This window comes from Nesoenas mayeri, assembly GCF_963082525.1.
Source record: "Nesoenas mayeri genome assembly, chromosome: 4".
NCBI lineage: Eukaryota > Metazoa > Chordata > Aves > Columbiformes > Columbidae > Nesoenas > Nesoenas mayeri.
The window spans coordinates 7,190,223-7,208,761 of NC_137540.1; the positions used below are offsets into that span (position 1 = coordinate 7,190,223).

The 18,539-nt window shown below is 36.3% G+C and overlaps 1 protein-coding gene across 1 annotated transcript in view; it reads right to left on the reverse strand.

The window, feature by feature from the left end:
* COL25A1 (collagen type XXV alpha 1 chain) overlaps positions 1-18,539 on the reverse strand; it is a gene marked incomplete at its 3' end in the record, with an annotated part of 302,483 nt that overhangs the window by 115,858 nt on the left and 168,086 nt on the right. The window contains exon 6 of the mRNA XM_080344309.1: positions 2,331-2,357. Within this exon, the coding sequence (XP_080200435.1) occupies positions 2,331-2,357 (27 nt within the window). The remainder of the gene's footprint in view (positions 1-2,330; positions 2,358-18,539) is intronic.

Sequence of the window (18,539 nt, forward strand, 5' to 3'; positions counted from 1 at the left end):
ATAAGCTACTAAATGTCCACATAGTACATACTATATGTATGATATAAGGAAAATACACATATAAAACAAACATACCCTGAACTGAATGTCAGGCATAAAATCATGCTCCCATTAAAACATTTTCTACTCTCAAGCTCAATAGCATTACCTGTTTGCCTTTTTGTTATTGTGCATTTATAATTACTCTTTTATCATGTCTGCAATATGGAGAGAGGAAAGCTGGAAACTAAATTTTTATGGAACAATTGTTTTTCATCATGACAGAACTCTAAGACATAATGAGGAATGTAACAGTTGCATTACTCTTAATTTATATATGCTGTCAATATTGCATTTATCCTGAATTTAACTGTAAATGCAGATGCTGAACACATAAGTACTCATAGCAGGATTTTTTCATCCCATTGACTATGGGCTCTCTGAACATGGAAGGAACTTTACATCGATGATTTTTTTTTCTCAGTTTTTCCCAATCCTCGAATATTTGTGTATATTCTTAGCTACTCCTTGCCCTACTAGCTACTGCAGTTACAGTATAATTTTCCCTTCTCACTAATGATCTCATAAGTGACACTAACAAGAAGATGCAGTGAGCACTATGTTGTGGAAGGGTCAGGGATAAAGCTCTGTGAGTTACTTGTGTGTTCATTAAAAAACTGTCTAACATCTGATATTATAACTCAGTTGTAATTTATATGCTTGTGTTCCCAATAGAGCTTCAGGACTGCGGAGGTCACTTTGACTCACTGCTGTATAAATTGTTCCCAATGCACATTATTTGTGGATTTAAATATTTTAGCTGGAAGTATTTATCTAAATTTTAGATTAAAAAAATAGGGTGAAAATACTTTTCAGAACTGAAAACTGAACATCACCCTGATTTTAAAATACTAATAAACACCTCTTTATGTAAATGTGTTACTTTCTTTAACATTAATTTATTGATTAAAGCAACCAACTGACTGCTGTTCTTTGCATGTGTTTATGGGTCAGTCCCAACACCAATAACTGATCAGGTGTATTTTAGTGGTTGCTACTTTGAACCTCTGGATCATTGATTGGGTATTTCATTATCCATTACCAATAGTTGATTTTTTTTTTTTTTCAAATCTGCATTACTACAGTGAGTATAGCTGCATAATATCTCATGGTTTCACCAAAATCTTCAGAACCATTTTCCTTTCTATATTTCTATTTAATGACTTAATACATTATTCTGCAGGAAAGAAAGGGATGAAGCTTGGCAGCCTGTTCTAATTACCACAATGGAAGGTCTTTTAAGCTTGACAGTTAATCCCTTCCTAGCAATTTGACTTAACATTAGCTGCTGATATATAAATAATACTAACAAAAAACAAACAAACAAATTAAAAAATACATTGTGTAGTCCAGTCTATCTACCGTCAACAGGTAAGCGATCAATCTGCTAAAAGAGGACATTAAAGAAAAAACCTATTGACTAGAGGCTGTAAATGTTGCAGAAAAGTTACTTAGCAGTAGAAAAAGACCTCGAGGAGCACAGGAAAAAGTCTTAAGAGAAGAAAATGGGAGCTGACACTTCAAGTTAGCAAGTTGAGCTTACAGAGGAAACAGGGCTTGTAGCATATGGAAGGATAGAAATGAAAAGATGTATTCAGGGTAGCAAAGAAAACAGCTGTCCTAGAAAAGGAGAAAGAGAAAAGGGAGCAAAAAACAATAGCATGAGAAAGTGCAGAAATTGGATTTTCACAAGATTTTAATTTTTAAAGAGCTGGGAACGTAAACTTTTAGGCTCATACATCCCAAAATACGGAGGTACAGATACATACACAATACATACAGATTTATGAATGTGTTGTATAACATTAAATGTTATTTCTAACTTAATTCGAGTAATATCTCCCTAAAGACATGGCTAATCAGCCAACAAAATCCAGGTAGAGAAATTAAAATACAAAACCGAAGAACCTATGGAAAAAGAAAACCAACAAGAGCCACACATATGCCATCAGAAAGAGTGTCTTGCTGTTTGAAAGGCAGCATCAAACTACCCTTGCGAAGCATTCTCTGAACTGAGCACCCGATTAGGAACATCTGTCTTCCAATGTAATCCAGACAGAAAATGGCAAGGAAATGGGAGTAGCATGGCTGTCCTCCATTGCCTTGGAGAGACACAAAAGACTAAAGCAGCTTTTCAACACTCTGTCATAATCTACGCTACTGAGGCTGAAATAAGTTATGCTGAAGGAAGCCAATATGTGATTAATATACATTTCAGCAGGAGCAATTAAAAAAGCAAAGAGGGAATATGTGCAAGACCTAATTACACTGGTTTTGAACAAATCACCTACCAGCTTTCCATCCATACCAATCGGACCCTGGGGTAATCAAAAATCAAAACAAAATGGAACAGTTAAATCACAGGAACACTGAAGATAAGGAAAAATATACAGACTTGGGGAATACTGTGGGCTTTAGAAGATGAATAACTCTATGTCAGCAGTTAAATGCAATACCTTAAAGATATTTTGAGACTGAAGGCACAAGAAAGAAACAAAAGAAGCAGACCTAAGACAGAATAATTAAAAACAGTATGGTGGGAAGTAGCCAGACAGTAGCTGGTGTTCAATGCAAGACAAGTTCAGCTTGTAATGAAGGAACTGTTTGGCAAATCACAGTGGCACAACATAGCCAAACATATGAAATAATGCATCTGGCTAGTGTATTTTTCTTTAAATAACTGAGAAAACAGAATAGGTAGCCTGGTTACTGAACGCTTTTGTAACACAGTTACAAGATGAAAAGAGCAAACACTTGAAATCTCATAAGTAATCTGCATTTAAATTAACATAATAACGATCATAGAATCATAGGATGGTTTGGGTTGGAGGGGACCTTAAAGATCATCTAGTTCTAATGCCCCTGTCTTGGGCAGGGACACCTTCCACTACACCAGGTTGCTCAAAGCCCCATCAACCTGGTCTGGAATGTCTCCAGGGATGGGGCATCTACAGCTTCTCAGGGCAGCCTGTTCCATTGCCTCACTAGCCTCAAGGTGAAGAATTTCTTCCTTATATCTAATCTAAATCTACCCTCTTTCAGTTTAAAGCCATTACCCCTTGTCTTATCACTACATGCCCCTGCAAAAGCCCCTCTTCCAAGTACTGAAAGACTTATAAAGTCTCCTTCAAACCTTCTCTTCTCCAGGCTGAACAACTCCAACTCTCTCAGCCTATTTTCATAGCACTCCAGTACTCTGATAATCTTGGTGGCCCTCCTCTGGACTTGCTCTAACAGGTCCCCCGTCTTATGTTGGGGGCCCAATAATGATGATGATTATGAAGAAACTTCAGCTCGCACAGTTCAATGGAATAGTAAAGATTTCCGCCTATAGCTGACACTTTACAAGTTACTATTTCCTTCAAAGTCCAGAGGCTGATTTCAGTTATATGGATGCAAATTCTGGAAAGGATTTAATATGGATATATGGTGTTGTAGCTCAATAGCTGGTCCTATATCAACTGCATGTTTAGATGTTTAATTATTATGTCTTCTGACAAACGAAGTCAAGTTACCTTTCACTGAGAATGGAATAAGAGCAGACAGAGTTGTTTCTGCCATTAAACTCCTCTGTTAGGCTGAAACTGTGAGCTTTCAGGTGTTCCTGAGAAGAGAGCACATAACATATTTGCTGGTTTTATGCTGATTCGTCTTATCCTTGCTACCTTTTGCCTCCTTTCAGATCACTAGTTCAGCTGTGAGCAAAACTCAAAGTGTAATAGTTTAGTCTAAATCAGTGGTTCTGCTGACAGCTTCACCTAGTAGTATGTATTCTACTCTCTGGTATAGGTACTATAGTCATATGAATGAGTAAGCTCAACTAGCTACCAAAAGGTAATGAACATTACCAAAAAGTGACACTACCTGTCCTCTCCCAGCCTAGACCATGGACACTCCTAAAAGCTCCAGACATTCCTGGTATGAAAGAGAACATCAGTTGGATGTACATATTGTGGAACTCATGGGTTTTGGTACATTGTTGTCAAAGAAGCCTGTGCATTAACCTCCTTGTCAGATCCAATAACAAGTTACTGTGTCTGGGCAGCCCTACAGGAACAAAACTCCTAATCTCTCCTTCCCTGCAGCTATTATTGTGGTTTTCTGTCACATCATGAATAGATGACACACTGAGAGTGTAAAGCAGGTCACAGGCATCTTGGTTATCTGCATGACCGCTATCCTTTTTATGCCCTAATGTCTTGGGAAACCTGGTGACTCTTGGGATGACCTACCATATCTTCCAAATGTTATCTCTGAGCCAGTTCTTCCTGGGTATCCAATAAAGAAAGCAACACTTTACAGTGCATTAACAAGACAGCTTTTATTATTATGCTTCCTCAATGCCTCTTGATCCCACATGTGCAGCACACATACAACACTTACTAATTTTCTCATCTTTAGCAAATTGCTAAATATGGTACTGTACAACCTCAAAATCAAGGCAATTCTGCAAATTATTAGCTTTCCTGGATTTTTCTTGCACTGTACTACAGGATATTTATCTAGCAATATTCACACACAGTCTGCTGCAGGTGAAAAAACAAAGGTGGAGCTGAACCTTGGCTATGAATACATTTCCTTCTAGAAAGCAAACTACAGATATTACCAGCTAAAACACTTACCAGTAAGGTTGTGGCAAGTATATAAAGTTCCCCAGAGGGATGTGTGGGCCAGCAGCTAAATTTAACTGTTTTGTGTGCTGCAAGCTTTGCTCAAAAGAGTTAATTGTTCTTATGATGAAGGAATACAGAAAATAATTATACAAGTATTTGTAGAAGGAAAATTCATTACAGGGTCAAACTGTTGGCTTAGAGGGACCAACTACCAGCCCTTGTGGCTGTAGCAGTGCTTGTATTTTGCATATGAGCACTATTTTCAGGGAACGTTTCTTTATCATAGAAAAAAAAATGCTATTTGTGCTCTCTTACAATGCTAGGTATTTTAATTATTGCTACATTTTTGCTTTATCCATGTTACATAGCTCATGCACTTGAATTACAGGACTATATGCAGTATCTTGAAGAGTCTCAGTAAAGAAGAATTAGATTCCCAGTAGGCTGAAGAGATGCACCTGCTCACAACTGAAAATAATAGGAACTTCCCCTATGATTCCATTTCTATCAGGATATTTGGTCTGAAGTCTAGGAAAGTCTTCTGGGATTTACTTTATAGAACAGAAGAAAGAGAAATTTGCTTGAGATATACTACCCTACAGGATAAAAAAAATTCTCTCTGAAGATAGGAGGTCATTACTGTGAAAATCAATCATATTCTTTCATTATAAAAATACTGAATCTTTAACAATAAAACATTGTAATTTCCTTCTTTCCTCAATTGATTATTTCTAGTGTTGGGAAGAAAGAGAAAACACTTTAAAAAATGGAAGAAATCAGAGTTTCCACAACTGATACAGGCTGGGTGGGAAAGACGAGCTGAAATAGAACATGAGGCTATTTCAGGATGCGCTGAAAAAAACCCTGTAAATGACAATATTTATTGAAATTCACTATGTGATTGCACTGGAAGCCTCACAGGATACTCAAAGACGTTTTAATTTGATTTGAAAGAAAGACTTCAAACTCTAGTCTATTTTTGACTTAAACTCGATTGTCTCCAGAGCTGCACGCTATATAGTTCAAATTACTTTACGATTAGCTCTCTAAATAACTGCTACTACAGATTAGCATGTAATTTTGACAAGTACCAAAACCACGGTCTTTTATAACACATTCCCACAAAACATTTGAGAAAACTAGACAAGATAATGCATCATGTAAGAAAAAGGAATGAGCAGGTTTATACAATATACAGGTACACTATTTGTTCACTTACTGTAGATATTACAGATGGTATTGAAAATGTTTCCTCTGGACTATGAATTTCCTTTCTAGGTTTCTGCTACTATTTTTAAATACATGCTATTATTGGATACGATGTTACATAGACTTTTTCCAAGATCCTCAAAAGCAAAGATTTTTGTTCAGTAGATTTTTTCTACTAAATAATACCCAACTATTTATTGAGCACTCACTACCTATCTAATAACCCTAATATGGAAAAGCACATGTGAGGAAGGGGAAGATGAATGCCATTTTAGTCTGGTTTTGTGAAAAGTAGCTAACACTTTTCAAGAATACTGTAAATACCCTTCTCAAAGAAACTTAATTTTAGTTAAATTTTGAACACTACACAAAATCAGTTGTATTCTGTTTAAGCAGTATTTTTACAAATATAGGGCACTCTGCAGGTAAATATTTTAAGGATTTTAGGGGTTATTGTTAGAAATTGGATACTTGAGCAAATGTATGAGAAACCTTTAGAGTGTTCCTATCAAAAAGATAGCCGGTATTATTATTTTAGGCAGTTTTACTGCAATATGTTGGGTTTTTTTCAATAATCCAAAGTGAAAAGTGAAGATAAGAAAAGTTATCACATGTTGAAATCTACTGTGTGATAAAAGAGTCTTCCAAGGGAAGGCAAAGAGGAAGATTTGGATTATCTTCCTACTCTTAACTTCTCTACTCATCCTTCAGTGACCCTTTTCATTTAAGGAAAACTCTTCAGAAGACTGAGTTGTGAACCAGGCGATACATAAACAGAAAACAGACATTATTTCTTCCTTATAAAGTGCAGACCACCCTGTATTTAAAGGATTTTTAAAAATAAAGTGAATTGGCATATTTTTAGAGTGCATGATTTGAGTAGGTGTATATTCATTGGAACTATATAGAGAAATATATTTGTTGCAAACACATTCTTTTGACATTGCAAATTACTCCAATTCTTGCTTTCTGTATAGATAAATTACAGGCAGGCCAGTTATTATCTCCAAATTTGTAATGATTGCCCAAACTTCAATGTCTCACTGTTTTTCGTAAGTATTACATGCAAAATCAAGTGTTATGGAAAAAAAATTCCTCTCCCAATGCAGCTCATAGGTGTCTGAAATTCTCTTTATACACAAAACTATTACAGAAACAACTGCATCTCTGAGAGAGAGATACATGAATACAGAAAACTGAACAGAGCCCCAGAAATGCCATGCTAGGTTGTGTTTCAATTTATTGCAACTTCATGACACAAATAAGTGGCTGAGGTTATTTCAACATTTCTGATGGCCAATGTTGGCTCAACAAACAAGGCTGGTGAGATATAACAATGCCAGAGCTGAAGTTGGCCAGCATACAAGTATTTTCTGGACTCAGTTTGCAGTGCACTGAATTAAAAGTGAGTTTTTTGTTGTCAAAAAACAAACAAACCAACAAAAAATGTTTTAAGGTAACCCTCAGAAACTGAAAAAAATCTTTTAGATCACACATTTAGCAGTTTTAAGATAGACTAACTTAAACTACCACAGGCACATTTTGGAATTCAGAAACTCTTATCCTGATAAAATTATGTGACTAAATTACTCCACTTTTCTAAACAATCTACAGTAAGCTTGATTGTTAATTTTTTACTTGCAGCTGCCTGAAAATCTCTTACGTCAATACATACACAACACAGGATTCAGAAGAAAGAATCTGGACTTATAGTAGCTATGAGCTGCATGACAGCTACTATGTCAGACAGAGTTTAAAAATACCTGTATGGAAAACCAAAATCTGTCTCAGAGGTTTGCAGATCATCCTCACTAAGTTCAGGTAAGGTGAAAGACAACACATTGCCTTTTAAAATCACCTAATATAGTTCATGATTGATAGAAGTTAAAAATGACACGACTGTCAAGTTTCCTCATCATGATACCATTAAAATGATGGATCTCCATGTCTTTCTTTTGCTCTCCTTTGGTTAATTACAGGTTTATCAAGGCTGACTTCAATTAGATGTAATATAGTGTTCCTAGCAAGGTTATATAACTCCTAGCAAGTCTGATGAGATTTCTTTTTAGTGAAGTTTTGTTGTAGAGCTTACGTGGGCACTGAGTATTATAAGCTTGTTAGCTAGCTAAATCTCTCACACTGAAGAAACATTATTGGTTCTTTTTCAGTCACTCAAGTGATTGCTGTTAAGAGCAATGTGAGTGAACTGCCCAGGTACAGAAGTCACTCCAAGCCTCGGAGAAAAAAAAAGTGCACTAAATCAATGGGCAACAAGTCTCTCTGGCCAGCAATCAGGACATTACTGAAAAAACCCAAATAATCCAGATCGTTTTGGATGGAGACGACTTTACTGTGAAAAGAACTACAAAAGTACAGGAAAGATGAACCTGCTGTCTAAAACCCCTTTACCACAAAAAGCAAAACTACTGATGAAGACAAAAGAAGCACTACAAGGCTCTTTGAAAGAAGCCCATTTCAGAACTTTCTGAATTCTTTCCTTAACAGTTTCTGTTAATATTAGCTACTACCAGAGACATAAAACTCACCTAGATGAATCAACACCTGGACATTAAGTATAAATGTATTCCAAGATAGGGATTTAGTGTTCTAAAAGAAGGTTTAAAAGAAAAAAAATCACAGCACAGGCTGCTTGATCTTCTTGGCCAACAACTTATGGGTCCCAGCTGAACTGCTGGAGCCTTTATCTCATTCAGCCTTCAGAAACAACAACTTGTTTTCTCCTAGACTCATTCAAAACACCGATGAAAAATTAATCATTCAAGGTTTGAACTACAAGCCCTGTCCAAAGAAGAAGGAGGTGCATTCTTAAATCTTACTAACCTCACCCTGTAATTACAGGAATCTCTCATTTCGTTGCAAGCCATGTGTTAAGTCTCTCATCAAAAACTCCTACAGAATTGCCCTTATCAAACCAACAAGGATCTCAAAGCATCCTCTGGAGGCACAGAAGAAGAAACTCAGAAGCAAGGTCCTGATAGAACCTGGAGAATGCTTAAGGCTGCCAACTACACCTCCATCAACCAGAAAAAATACACCATGCCTAGGTTAGGTTCTCAGCATTAAGACTTCAGTTCATGAGCATAAAGGTAATCAAAAGTTTTTCCAATTTATATTTTATACCACCTGTCAAGTGTAGTGCCTTCAGTATGGAGAAATATGCAACATGCACACACAAAGCAATAAGCCAATGCTAATAGTGAGCTGCCAAGCAGAACTGCCAGGAATCTGACACATATTTGCTGTTCTTATTACAGAAAATAAAATGTTTGCATTTTTTCATAGTTTTTAGTTTCTTTGAATTTCAAGACAGAAAAGAACATGTGACCTGAAGCTATGAATTTTGGAGTGCCTCTAGTGTCCACATTTGACTAAATTAGACAATGGAAATCATCAATAATGAAACAGGATGGAAAATAAGGGACAGTTTTAAAGGTTCCAAAATAAACCAGAAATACCAGGAACAGTCTCCAAAACTTCTCCTTAGAACAACATCACTCTAGATTACAAGCTGGGAACCCTACATGCAGTCTGAACACTCTAATAGCTCCTTTGCAATTATAAGATGGACTGGTTATGTCTAGAAGTAAGCAATTTGGAGAAAGAAACATTGTTCAGAGTTTGGCTATTCAGAGAGTGGCTGAACTACAAAAAAAGCACCACATATGGTAACAATAAGGGAGTACAAAGAGTTCTATGGAAGAGAAATTATAGTCACAGCTTCTCAAAAGCATATTTCGCAGCTGAAAAACAATTGCCAAGATACTTTTTGGTTTTGTAGTTTATGCAGGAAATCTGACAGGCAGTTTCTTGCGGTGCAGATGCATTTTTGAGTATCCAAGCACTACTACTGCTCTTTCTGCTGAAATACCCATGTAAAAATCCATGAGAAAGAATTGGGTAGATATAGGTTGGAACAAACTCTTCTAAAAGACTGTAGACTATTTATCATGGCAAAAATTGCAAATATCACAAGTGTACAGGAAAAAAGGTAAAAATATGACTGTGAACCCCAAACTGCAAAGCAACTTTCTCTTCATACATCAGGCTAGCAAGACGTTTATTTTCAGACAGACACTGTTTTTCTCCTTGTGACCTATACGTCTCACCAGCATCTGCAACGTTTGTATGGTCATATCTGTATGACAAATTACTGGAAAGGGAAACTACTCTTGACCCCAGAAGGAGTAAGAGCAACGTAGTAACTCACTGTTCAAGTTATAGTAGAGAATGGAGTACTGAGGACTGAGGTTTTTTTGTTGTTGTTCATTTTAAACCAATCAGTTACCACTGAATAACACTGTTTAATGCAGACTAAAACTCCAAGTACAGCTTACCTAAGTGATACTCAGATACTTATTCAGGAGAATCGAAAAGAAAAAGAAAGAAAATTGTAAAATGAACCTGCCTAATTTTGGCAAACAATATCTGGTACAGTGAGTGGAGAAACAGCACCTTGTAACTGCCTGCTATTAAAAAATGAACTGTATTAAAATTGTGGTCTTAAAGTGCTTACTCCATATATTTCACCCTTCCAAAAAAGCAATTTTATGAAGGATTGCAGAACTTCATGTTTCCGTAAAGATACTTCATTATGCTACCAAATTCCAGCATAGCTTAACAGGTACTTGAACACAAGGAACATACACACAGGCCAGAGAGAAATCTCCTACATCCCACCCAAAAGTTCTCATTTCTCCTAAAGAAACTGAAAACTCTGTATCCACAAGTAGAAAGCACATGGCTAATTCATCAACGCCAACATCATTACATGAATATATTTGATGTGGCTGGTACCATGTTGATGAGAAAACAAACTGTGAGAAATGTCACTTCTCAAAAATTAACTGGCTACCGTTCAGTGGGAGATAGATTGCTGTAACAGCTGTGGCACGATGACTTTGATGAATTAGATTTTTGTTCTCCTGGAATAATTCTGAAGAATCTGTCTCCACACACCACCATGGAAGCAAATCCATTTGCTCACTGAAGCCTTACTAAAGAAAAATCTTTCTTGCTATCTGTGTTTCAATGACTTTACAGAATATGAAAAAAAAAAATCCATTTAAATTCAGTCAAACTATCCTTTTGGTTTCTACAATTCTTGTATTTTCAGGGAGAATGAGGTCTATTAAAGTAAAATAAAAATACTGTCTTCTGATAACACAGTGTCATAGACAGGCCAATTTTAGACCTTCCCTTGGTTGAAACCATCAGCTTTGGAAGATTAACAAAACTCAAGAGCGGGTAGGTAAAATGATTTTGCTCTTTAAGGATAGAAGAATCTGACCTTCACACTCCTTTTATCCTCCTGTAGAAATGCATATTTTCAGTGGGGCTCCCAGGGAATTAGGAAAAAGATACTGCTGCCATAGAGATACCACAACAAAGGAGATCAATCAGAGTGAATGCATCTCCATAAAAGAGAGAAAAGAACAGTTACAAAGGTGTTAAAGGAGAACAAAACAAAAACCCAAGGCACTGAAGTGTTTATAAATAAACATGTAGATAGAAAACTCAATCTCTTTCAGCTGTCATGTGGTCGAAGAAAGCTTTGTTTGAACAGTTACAAGAAAGCTTTGTTTGAACAGTTACAGGACAACCAAAATGCCAGTGTTCATACATAGTCCCAGTCCATAAATGCAGTATTTTCATCTGGCATACAACAAATGAAAAAAATATTGTACAGATGCGCTGCATTAAAACTTTAACTCCAAAGCAGGTGCATTCAGCTATGCACTGCCATATGTGCTCAAATACTAGAATATAAAATTCTTCACATGCAAGCTGATTCAAATACTTCTGTCATGTACCTACTAGATTTAAAAGGCACAAATATACACACAGCTAGTTTAAAGACACCACTGTTGTCTTAAGCACACTATAACCTAAATCATTCTTTGAAATTTGATGGTGCTGCATACAACTGTGTCCCCCACAAAATTACTTGGAACAAGTAAATTCTCAAAATGCATAAATCATTACGGAAAACCTATGTGAAGCACACTTAAAAAGATGATTTTATTCCAGGAAATAAAACAGAATTGAGGGATGCATTGTAACCTTTGAAATTCATCTTTTTCCTGAAATGTTTCCCCAAATATTTTTTAACGATGCACCACCTGCTCTGTTTCCCCAGTTTAACTAGGGAAAGAGAATGTAGCAGTGAAATAATTTGTATTTTAAGAAAGGATTATTTCTAGTCATTGAAGAAAATCTTTTACATAAATTGTGCAATAATCAGTAAGAAAACTTGGTTTCCAGAAGTAATGTTTAGTACCATGACTATGAAAACAAAATCATTACACATGTAATAACAGAGATTATAAATCACATAAAGTGCTCAGACAGGCATACAGCAGATTTATTTGCAAGTCTGTGCTTTCACTAATGATATCATTTTAACTGGGGAGCTGAATGCTACCTCATTTACTGCCTTAATGTCCTGTCCTACTGACCTCAGACTCAGTCCTAATAGCTTTTCAAGCAAAACACTGAACACGGCAACTTAAACCCAAGGTGGAACATTTGGAAGTTCATGACAAGGTTGAAAGTAGCAGGTTATCCCATTCACAAGAGTGTGGAGGATGAGGAAGAGGAGCAAAAGGAGAAGTTGTGTACTCTTTATTGTAAGCCCATGTGCAACTCATGCTTGGAAGATCACAATCAGTAGTGACTAGATAGAAGATAATATTCAAGTAAATTTTTTCTTGGTGTCAGCATTTTTATAAGAGATTATTGGGAAAACTTAAGAACTTTCTGCTTTTCAATATCTCACTCAAGAGCAAATATCAAATGGGTTAAAGAGGAGAAAAAATACTGAACCTTACATTAAATATATATACATATATATATATGTATGTATGTATTAGAATTGCTTGAATGAGTGTAGATGTAACACCATATTGGCTGCCAAAAGATTTGAGGGACCTAGAAGTCATATTGCTGGGTAAGGAAATGGAGCAAAAGACAGAGGAGGAAGAAAAGAAGCTCAGTCAAGAATGAGTCAACAAAATAAAGGAGCCAGGAAGGCAATGCCTGGAGCCATATGTTCACCACCTAGATGGAGTGTCTAAAGGGAATTCTACTTTGCCCTTAACTGGCTCAACAGAGACTACTGAGAAGATGCTGGAAGAATCTTGTCATTTTGATTCAGAGCCTCAGCAGCAATGCTGCTTCGAGCAACTTCTGCAGTTCTTGGTTTTGTTGTAGATGAAAGGATATACAGGCCACATTTCCAAACAGTTTCTCCTGCCAATTGTTTTTCTTTTATGGCAAATTCTATGTGAAAAGAAGCAGATTTGTGTGTGTGTGTGTTTTGTTGTTGTTATTTTTGTTTGTTTGTTTTTCTTTTACATCTCTACAAAATCTTCCTGTTGAGTTGATGCCTGTTTTCCTCCTCAAGCTGTTTAGGAAAAGCTACAATGTTTTTTCCATACTCATGAATCTGCTTTTTAAAGTTTGTCTATCTAGAAACAAATTCAGAGATTTTTCTACTTTGATTCTGAAATCCTGTTTTGACTCCAAGTAGAGCCCAAGTCTCAATGCAGTCAGAAAGTCTTTCCTTCTTCCTTGACAACTGCCGCAAAAACAGAAACAAGCAAATTCAACCAACAAAACATTCAACCAAGGAAACAAGTTACTGAAATCACATCAATCTACAGTGTAGAACATGAGCTACCCCTCAGCAGAGAAAATTTGCAAATCCAAGTCTGTCATATCTATGCCTTTCCGAGCCATACTTCAGCAAATCATACACTCCTCTCACCTGTTTTCTAATTTGAGTCAAATTAAAGAAGTTAAATTGAAGTTCACTAGAGCTGAACAAGTGAATCCAGAGACAATATATAGTTGAGTGAAATAGCTTTTAAAATCCTAAAGCATTTACCAATCTCATTAGCCCACTTCAGCTCAAAATCTCTAGAATATTCTTTTATGTTTTGTGAGTCCACACATGAATACATCCAAATAAAACATTTTCATGGCTTTCTTCTGACATAACTGGTTTCCAAGATTATAAAAGGATTTTTGCAGAAGCTGGTGACAGCATGAAGAACAAAAATATGTCTTTGCATTCCCATCTAGGGAGAAACAATTTGCATGTGATGGCAATACCAGATTACACTTTACATACCCTAAGGGTAGAGAGCTAAAATGAGAGATTCCCTACCGTATACAGAGCGGATTAAAAAAATTGATCCACACAGCTGGAAGTGGAAACATTGAGGTCATTTTCTCTTCAGAGACCAGCTAATCAGAGTACCTGAATAAAAACCACAATCCTCACTCAGGAGGAGTATTCTTATTAAAAAAAGGAACCAGCACTTGCACTTTCACAATGACTATGAATGTAAATACTACGTTACACATGACAAAAGTTACCGAACTTTTATTACTCTTTGTGCTTTTGGAACACTTTCTTCACTCTCACCTATGGAAAATTGAAGCATCATTATCATCATCCTCTGAAACTAACTGCAAATGGAAAACTAAGATCATTCCAACCGCTGGAGGCCAAAAACTCAGTGTACATGTCTAACACTACTGAACCAAAATATGAATTTGAATGAAAGACTTAAAACTCCAGTATAGTGATATAACTTCTGTTTCACAAAAATCTATGCACAAAGAAATAAAGAACTTCCTTAGCAGCCACAATTTGCCTCATTTTTTTTCCTCATAGGTCCTAATTCCACTTTGTCCTCTCATGGTAATTAGTACTTATTTTGGGGGTGGCTTCTTTGAGAAAGTCTCATTTAGCATGAGCAAAAGTAGAAGAATCTACCCTTACTTTTGCTTATCTCAGTTGCAATTGATCTGGCAAAATGAGGGACTGTTACAGAAAAAATAGTGTGAATTTTTACAATCTCCAATTTTTTCCTGCTTTACTTCACTTGCTAAAAATTCCAGCCTTCCAAGCAGGAACAAACAGGAATTTATTTTGGTGAGAACATCACATAAGGATATCAGCAAGAAACTGATTTCACAATAAAAACCTATTCTTTTCAACTGATGACTGCTCATGTGCATAACTGTTTTTCATCATGCTCCTCTTATGAGGCAAAGCAGAGAAGAGTTAATACCCTCTCATTTATACTGGGAATCGCTACCATGAACATGTACAAAACAATCTAAAAAGAATTCTTAACTCAATGGTTCTCCGTTAGATTATCAGTACTGTTTAGATCTCAATATCAGCAAATCAGTGTTAATTGTTTTACCTTAAGTCAAAGGGAAGGGGGTGGGGGGGAAAGAACCATTTTGTGAGGGTGATTTATGATCTGTATCCTACAGAACCAAGGAAAAAATTTCCAATTGGCATTCCACACTGCTTGTATAAATCTTTCTGATCAGACAAGTATGTTTGCTTTCAGAAACTGCTTTAACTATTCTTGATTTTGACATGCACACATGTAGCTAAGAAAATAAAAACAAAGGCAGTCTAAACAATACCCTAGTATTTTCCTTGTGATGCAAGAAGCAAGATGTACACTAAATGTGCCCATCCCAAATGTGACAAGGAATAGAGAAGAAATACTTTAAGGTGGTGTTCTATCAGCCAACTTCTGGCATTAAAAAAGAAACCACGAAACATAGAGCTTATTACCTTGAGAAACGCCACCCAAATAATTTCTAGTGTAATTACTGGATGACACTAAGTAGTGTGAGATGTATGAAAGAACTTTTTGATTCCCAGTAGGCAAAAAGTTCCTCATTCAGCTTTGTAAGAAGCAGCAGTTCAGGTGCTTTCCTGCTCCAGATGTTCCCCTCCTTATATCCCCTCTCTTAGAAATGGGATTTGACTGCAAGGGGAAGCTGGTGTCCAAACAGCCTCCAAGAAAAGCCCTTCTGGAAATCACAGGATCCAACTACCTAGTCTAGCAATTTAGGAACAAGTTTCTTTAATGGAATTTTACACCCCTTGACCTCAGCTAGGATTAATGACGCATTTAAATTCCTGCTTAGGAATATTCATCCGGGAGCTGAATGGGTAGTAAACTTTTACATACCTTTCAGCTATATCATAAGTCTCAATGAAAAATCCAGTGTGAAAGAAAATCACACATCAAGTTTGTAACTCTCCTTCAAGATGAAGGAATCAATGACTTAAGAAATCTTATAGGACAGTTTGGGATTTCCTTTCCCATTTGTGACAGATATATAGAGTAATTGAAGACCAGATTTCTACTGTAAGTGATTTAACATTTTCTTTGAATCTCAATTATCTTGTGAGAAAGTGACAGTTCGGGCTGATTTTAAGATACATTTTTAACTATCACTGGTTAGTGACTCCATATCCATGTGCAATTGTCAAACACAAGCTGAGAAAAGAGGTCTAGAATTACAATTCCTATCTATGTCTATGTTGGGAAAACATTTACAACACCAAATTTTGCTCCAAGGTAGTTTGTTTCATAAAGAAATCTATTTCTTTTACACTAAAGTGTTACATTGGTGAGGAATTGACTGGGAAATTTCAAGTGGCATGCCCAAAGGCAAGTATGAGTGATCTCAGTGACAGTTCAAGCATTAATTATGCCTGTCAAAACATAAATGTGAAAATCATAACTACAGCCTTCTGCATGCCACATGCTTAGCTGCCAAGCTGAACTCAGTGGAGTAGCCTAAAGAGACCAGAAATTTTATATACTGTCCAATAAATGACAAATCAGCTTAATTCCTTTCTCTATGTATACATGCTTTATTATGGAAGAAGACAGGGTAAATTTTAAACCTGCAGAGGAAAATACTAAAAAAAAAACCAACAACAACAAAAAAGACATATGATTGTTGAATTACATCTGTCATCTGTCTGCCATCAATTATAATTCTGTATTTATCTGATAGAAATTTGGGGTTGTATCATTGTGAACTGATGTCAGCTGTGAATCTAAGCTACACAGATTCACACTAGCCCACAGTATCCTGGCATTATGTGTTCTGTTCTCATCACACAATGTCATTCACAAAGTGTCATACAGAGATGTGGATTTTGCAATACAAGAGTTCTCTGTCCATGCATCTGAGATGGAAATTGCTAGTTTAAAGAAGAGTCTTAGAGGATCCAGCGTACGGTAACAATTTTCTGTATTACTGATGATACATCGAGGATATCTATTATAATCTTGTTTTATTATTCTACTAATATTTTATGTCCTTTGTAACACTATGTAGAAAATGGACTAAAATAATTTGGAAAGTTTAATGAGTTTAAATAAGAACATACTATGTAGGTGGGCTTTTATTGCAGTACAAGTAGTTTTCTTCAGTTACCACGTGAAATTTCTACTTTAGCTTATCTCTGGCAATTTCTTTTTATAATTGCAAGCGAGGAAACAGATAGAAATATCTTTTTCTATTGCTGCCTTTTGCAGATGTGGCAGTTGTTACTTGACTGTCACAGTCACAGATATGGAATAGCTTGGGGCACTCTAAGCATCCTCCAGGGAGCTGCAGGAATAAACACAGCCTTCTCTTTTTATACACTCAGCATTAGATGAATGTAACAGATGAAAGGACTCAGCCCATGGTTCATTCAAAATGGCAACTGGCTTATGAGAAGTTAATAAACATGTTCTGATGTCTAGCTTCAATTATTATCTGTGAAACAAAATTAATAGTAATTGTAAGCTTAAGAGGTCTCAAACTTTTCTGTTCAAGTCAACTTTTATGATTATCTTCAATTACTGTAAAAAATCAGCATACAAATAAACTAAACTGATTAATTATATTACATATTATTTTCAGATCCAAAGGCCATAAAAAAATTATATATTAATGTGACCGATGCCATTACAAAGGCTGCAGTTATTATTCTGACAGCCATGTGAACTTAGAAACTCTCCCACAATATGTAAGAAAAAATGGAAGTTTATTTGCTGAGTATTATTAGTATGTGCTCAGCTGCACTACTTTTCTAAAAAAATACCACATTCTCATAGCCTTCCCCTAGTTCTCATGGCACAGAAATACTACATGGTTAGCCTGCTTAGCAGCAAGTGTGTGTTGAGCTTGTTAAAACTGAAGCTCATATTTGGGACCCGTGTAACTGGTGTGGATTCTGGTATGGTATTATTGACAAAATCTATTTCACTGTGTTGTGACTGTTAGGAAGATTTCTGAGGTGCCACTGAAGTTTTCTAGGAACAAACAAGTCGACACGACTTGCCACTACAGACCTACTAACCAATACTGCAGGATACCAACGACTGCAACCAGAAAGGTCTAACTCATTTTTTAAAGAGTGGACTTCATCTCTTACCTATTTGAATATTAAATGCCAGAATGCAATTTTTGATACTGCAGTTAAAAATTGCAACTAAGACCGTATCTACAATTTGATACCAAGGCAAAATTAATACTTAAGCAAGTGACTCACCTCTCATTGACCTTTGTTCAAGACTCACATCACATAACACTGGTATGTCTTGAAAAAAGTCATGTTGGTATAGACCACTTAGAGCAAGCAATTCTAGTAGCTACAGGTACCACTGAGTGCTGGACTTGACAGGTATCTATGGAAAAGCCTGAAAGCGTCCTTCACCTACAGCTGTAGAAAGCCAGTCTGATTTGATGTGTGAGAGTGGAACTGAATGCCATGTCTCTCCAACTCTTATTCATGTAATTGCTGGCCTGATTGTCATAGAGAAGTCCAGCTTC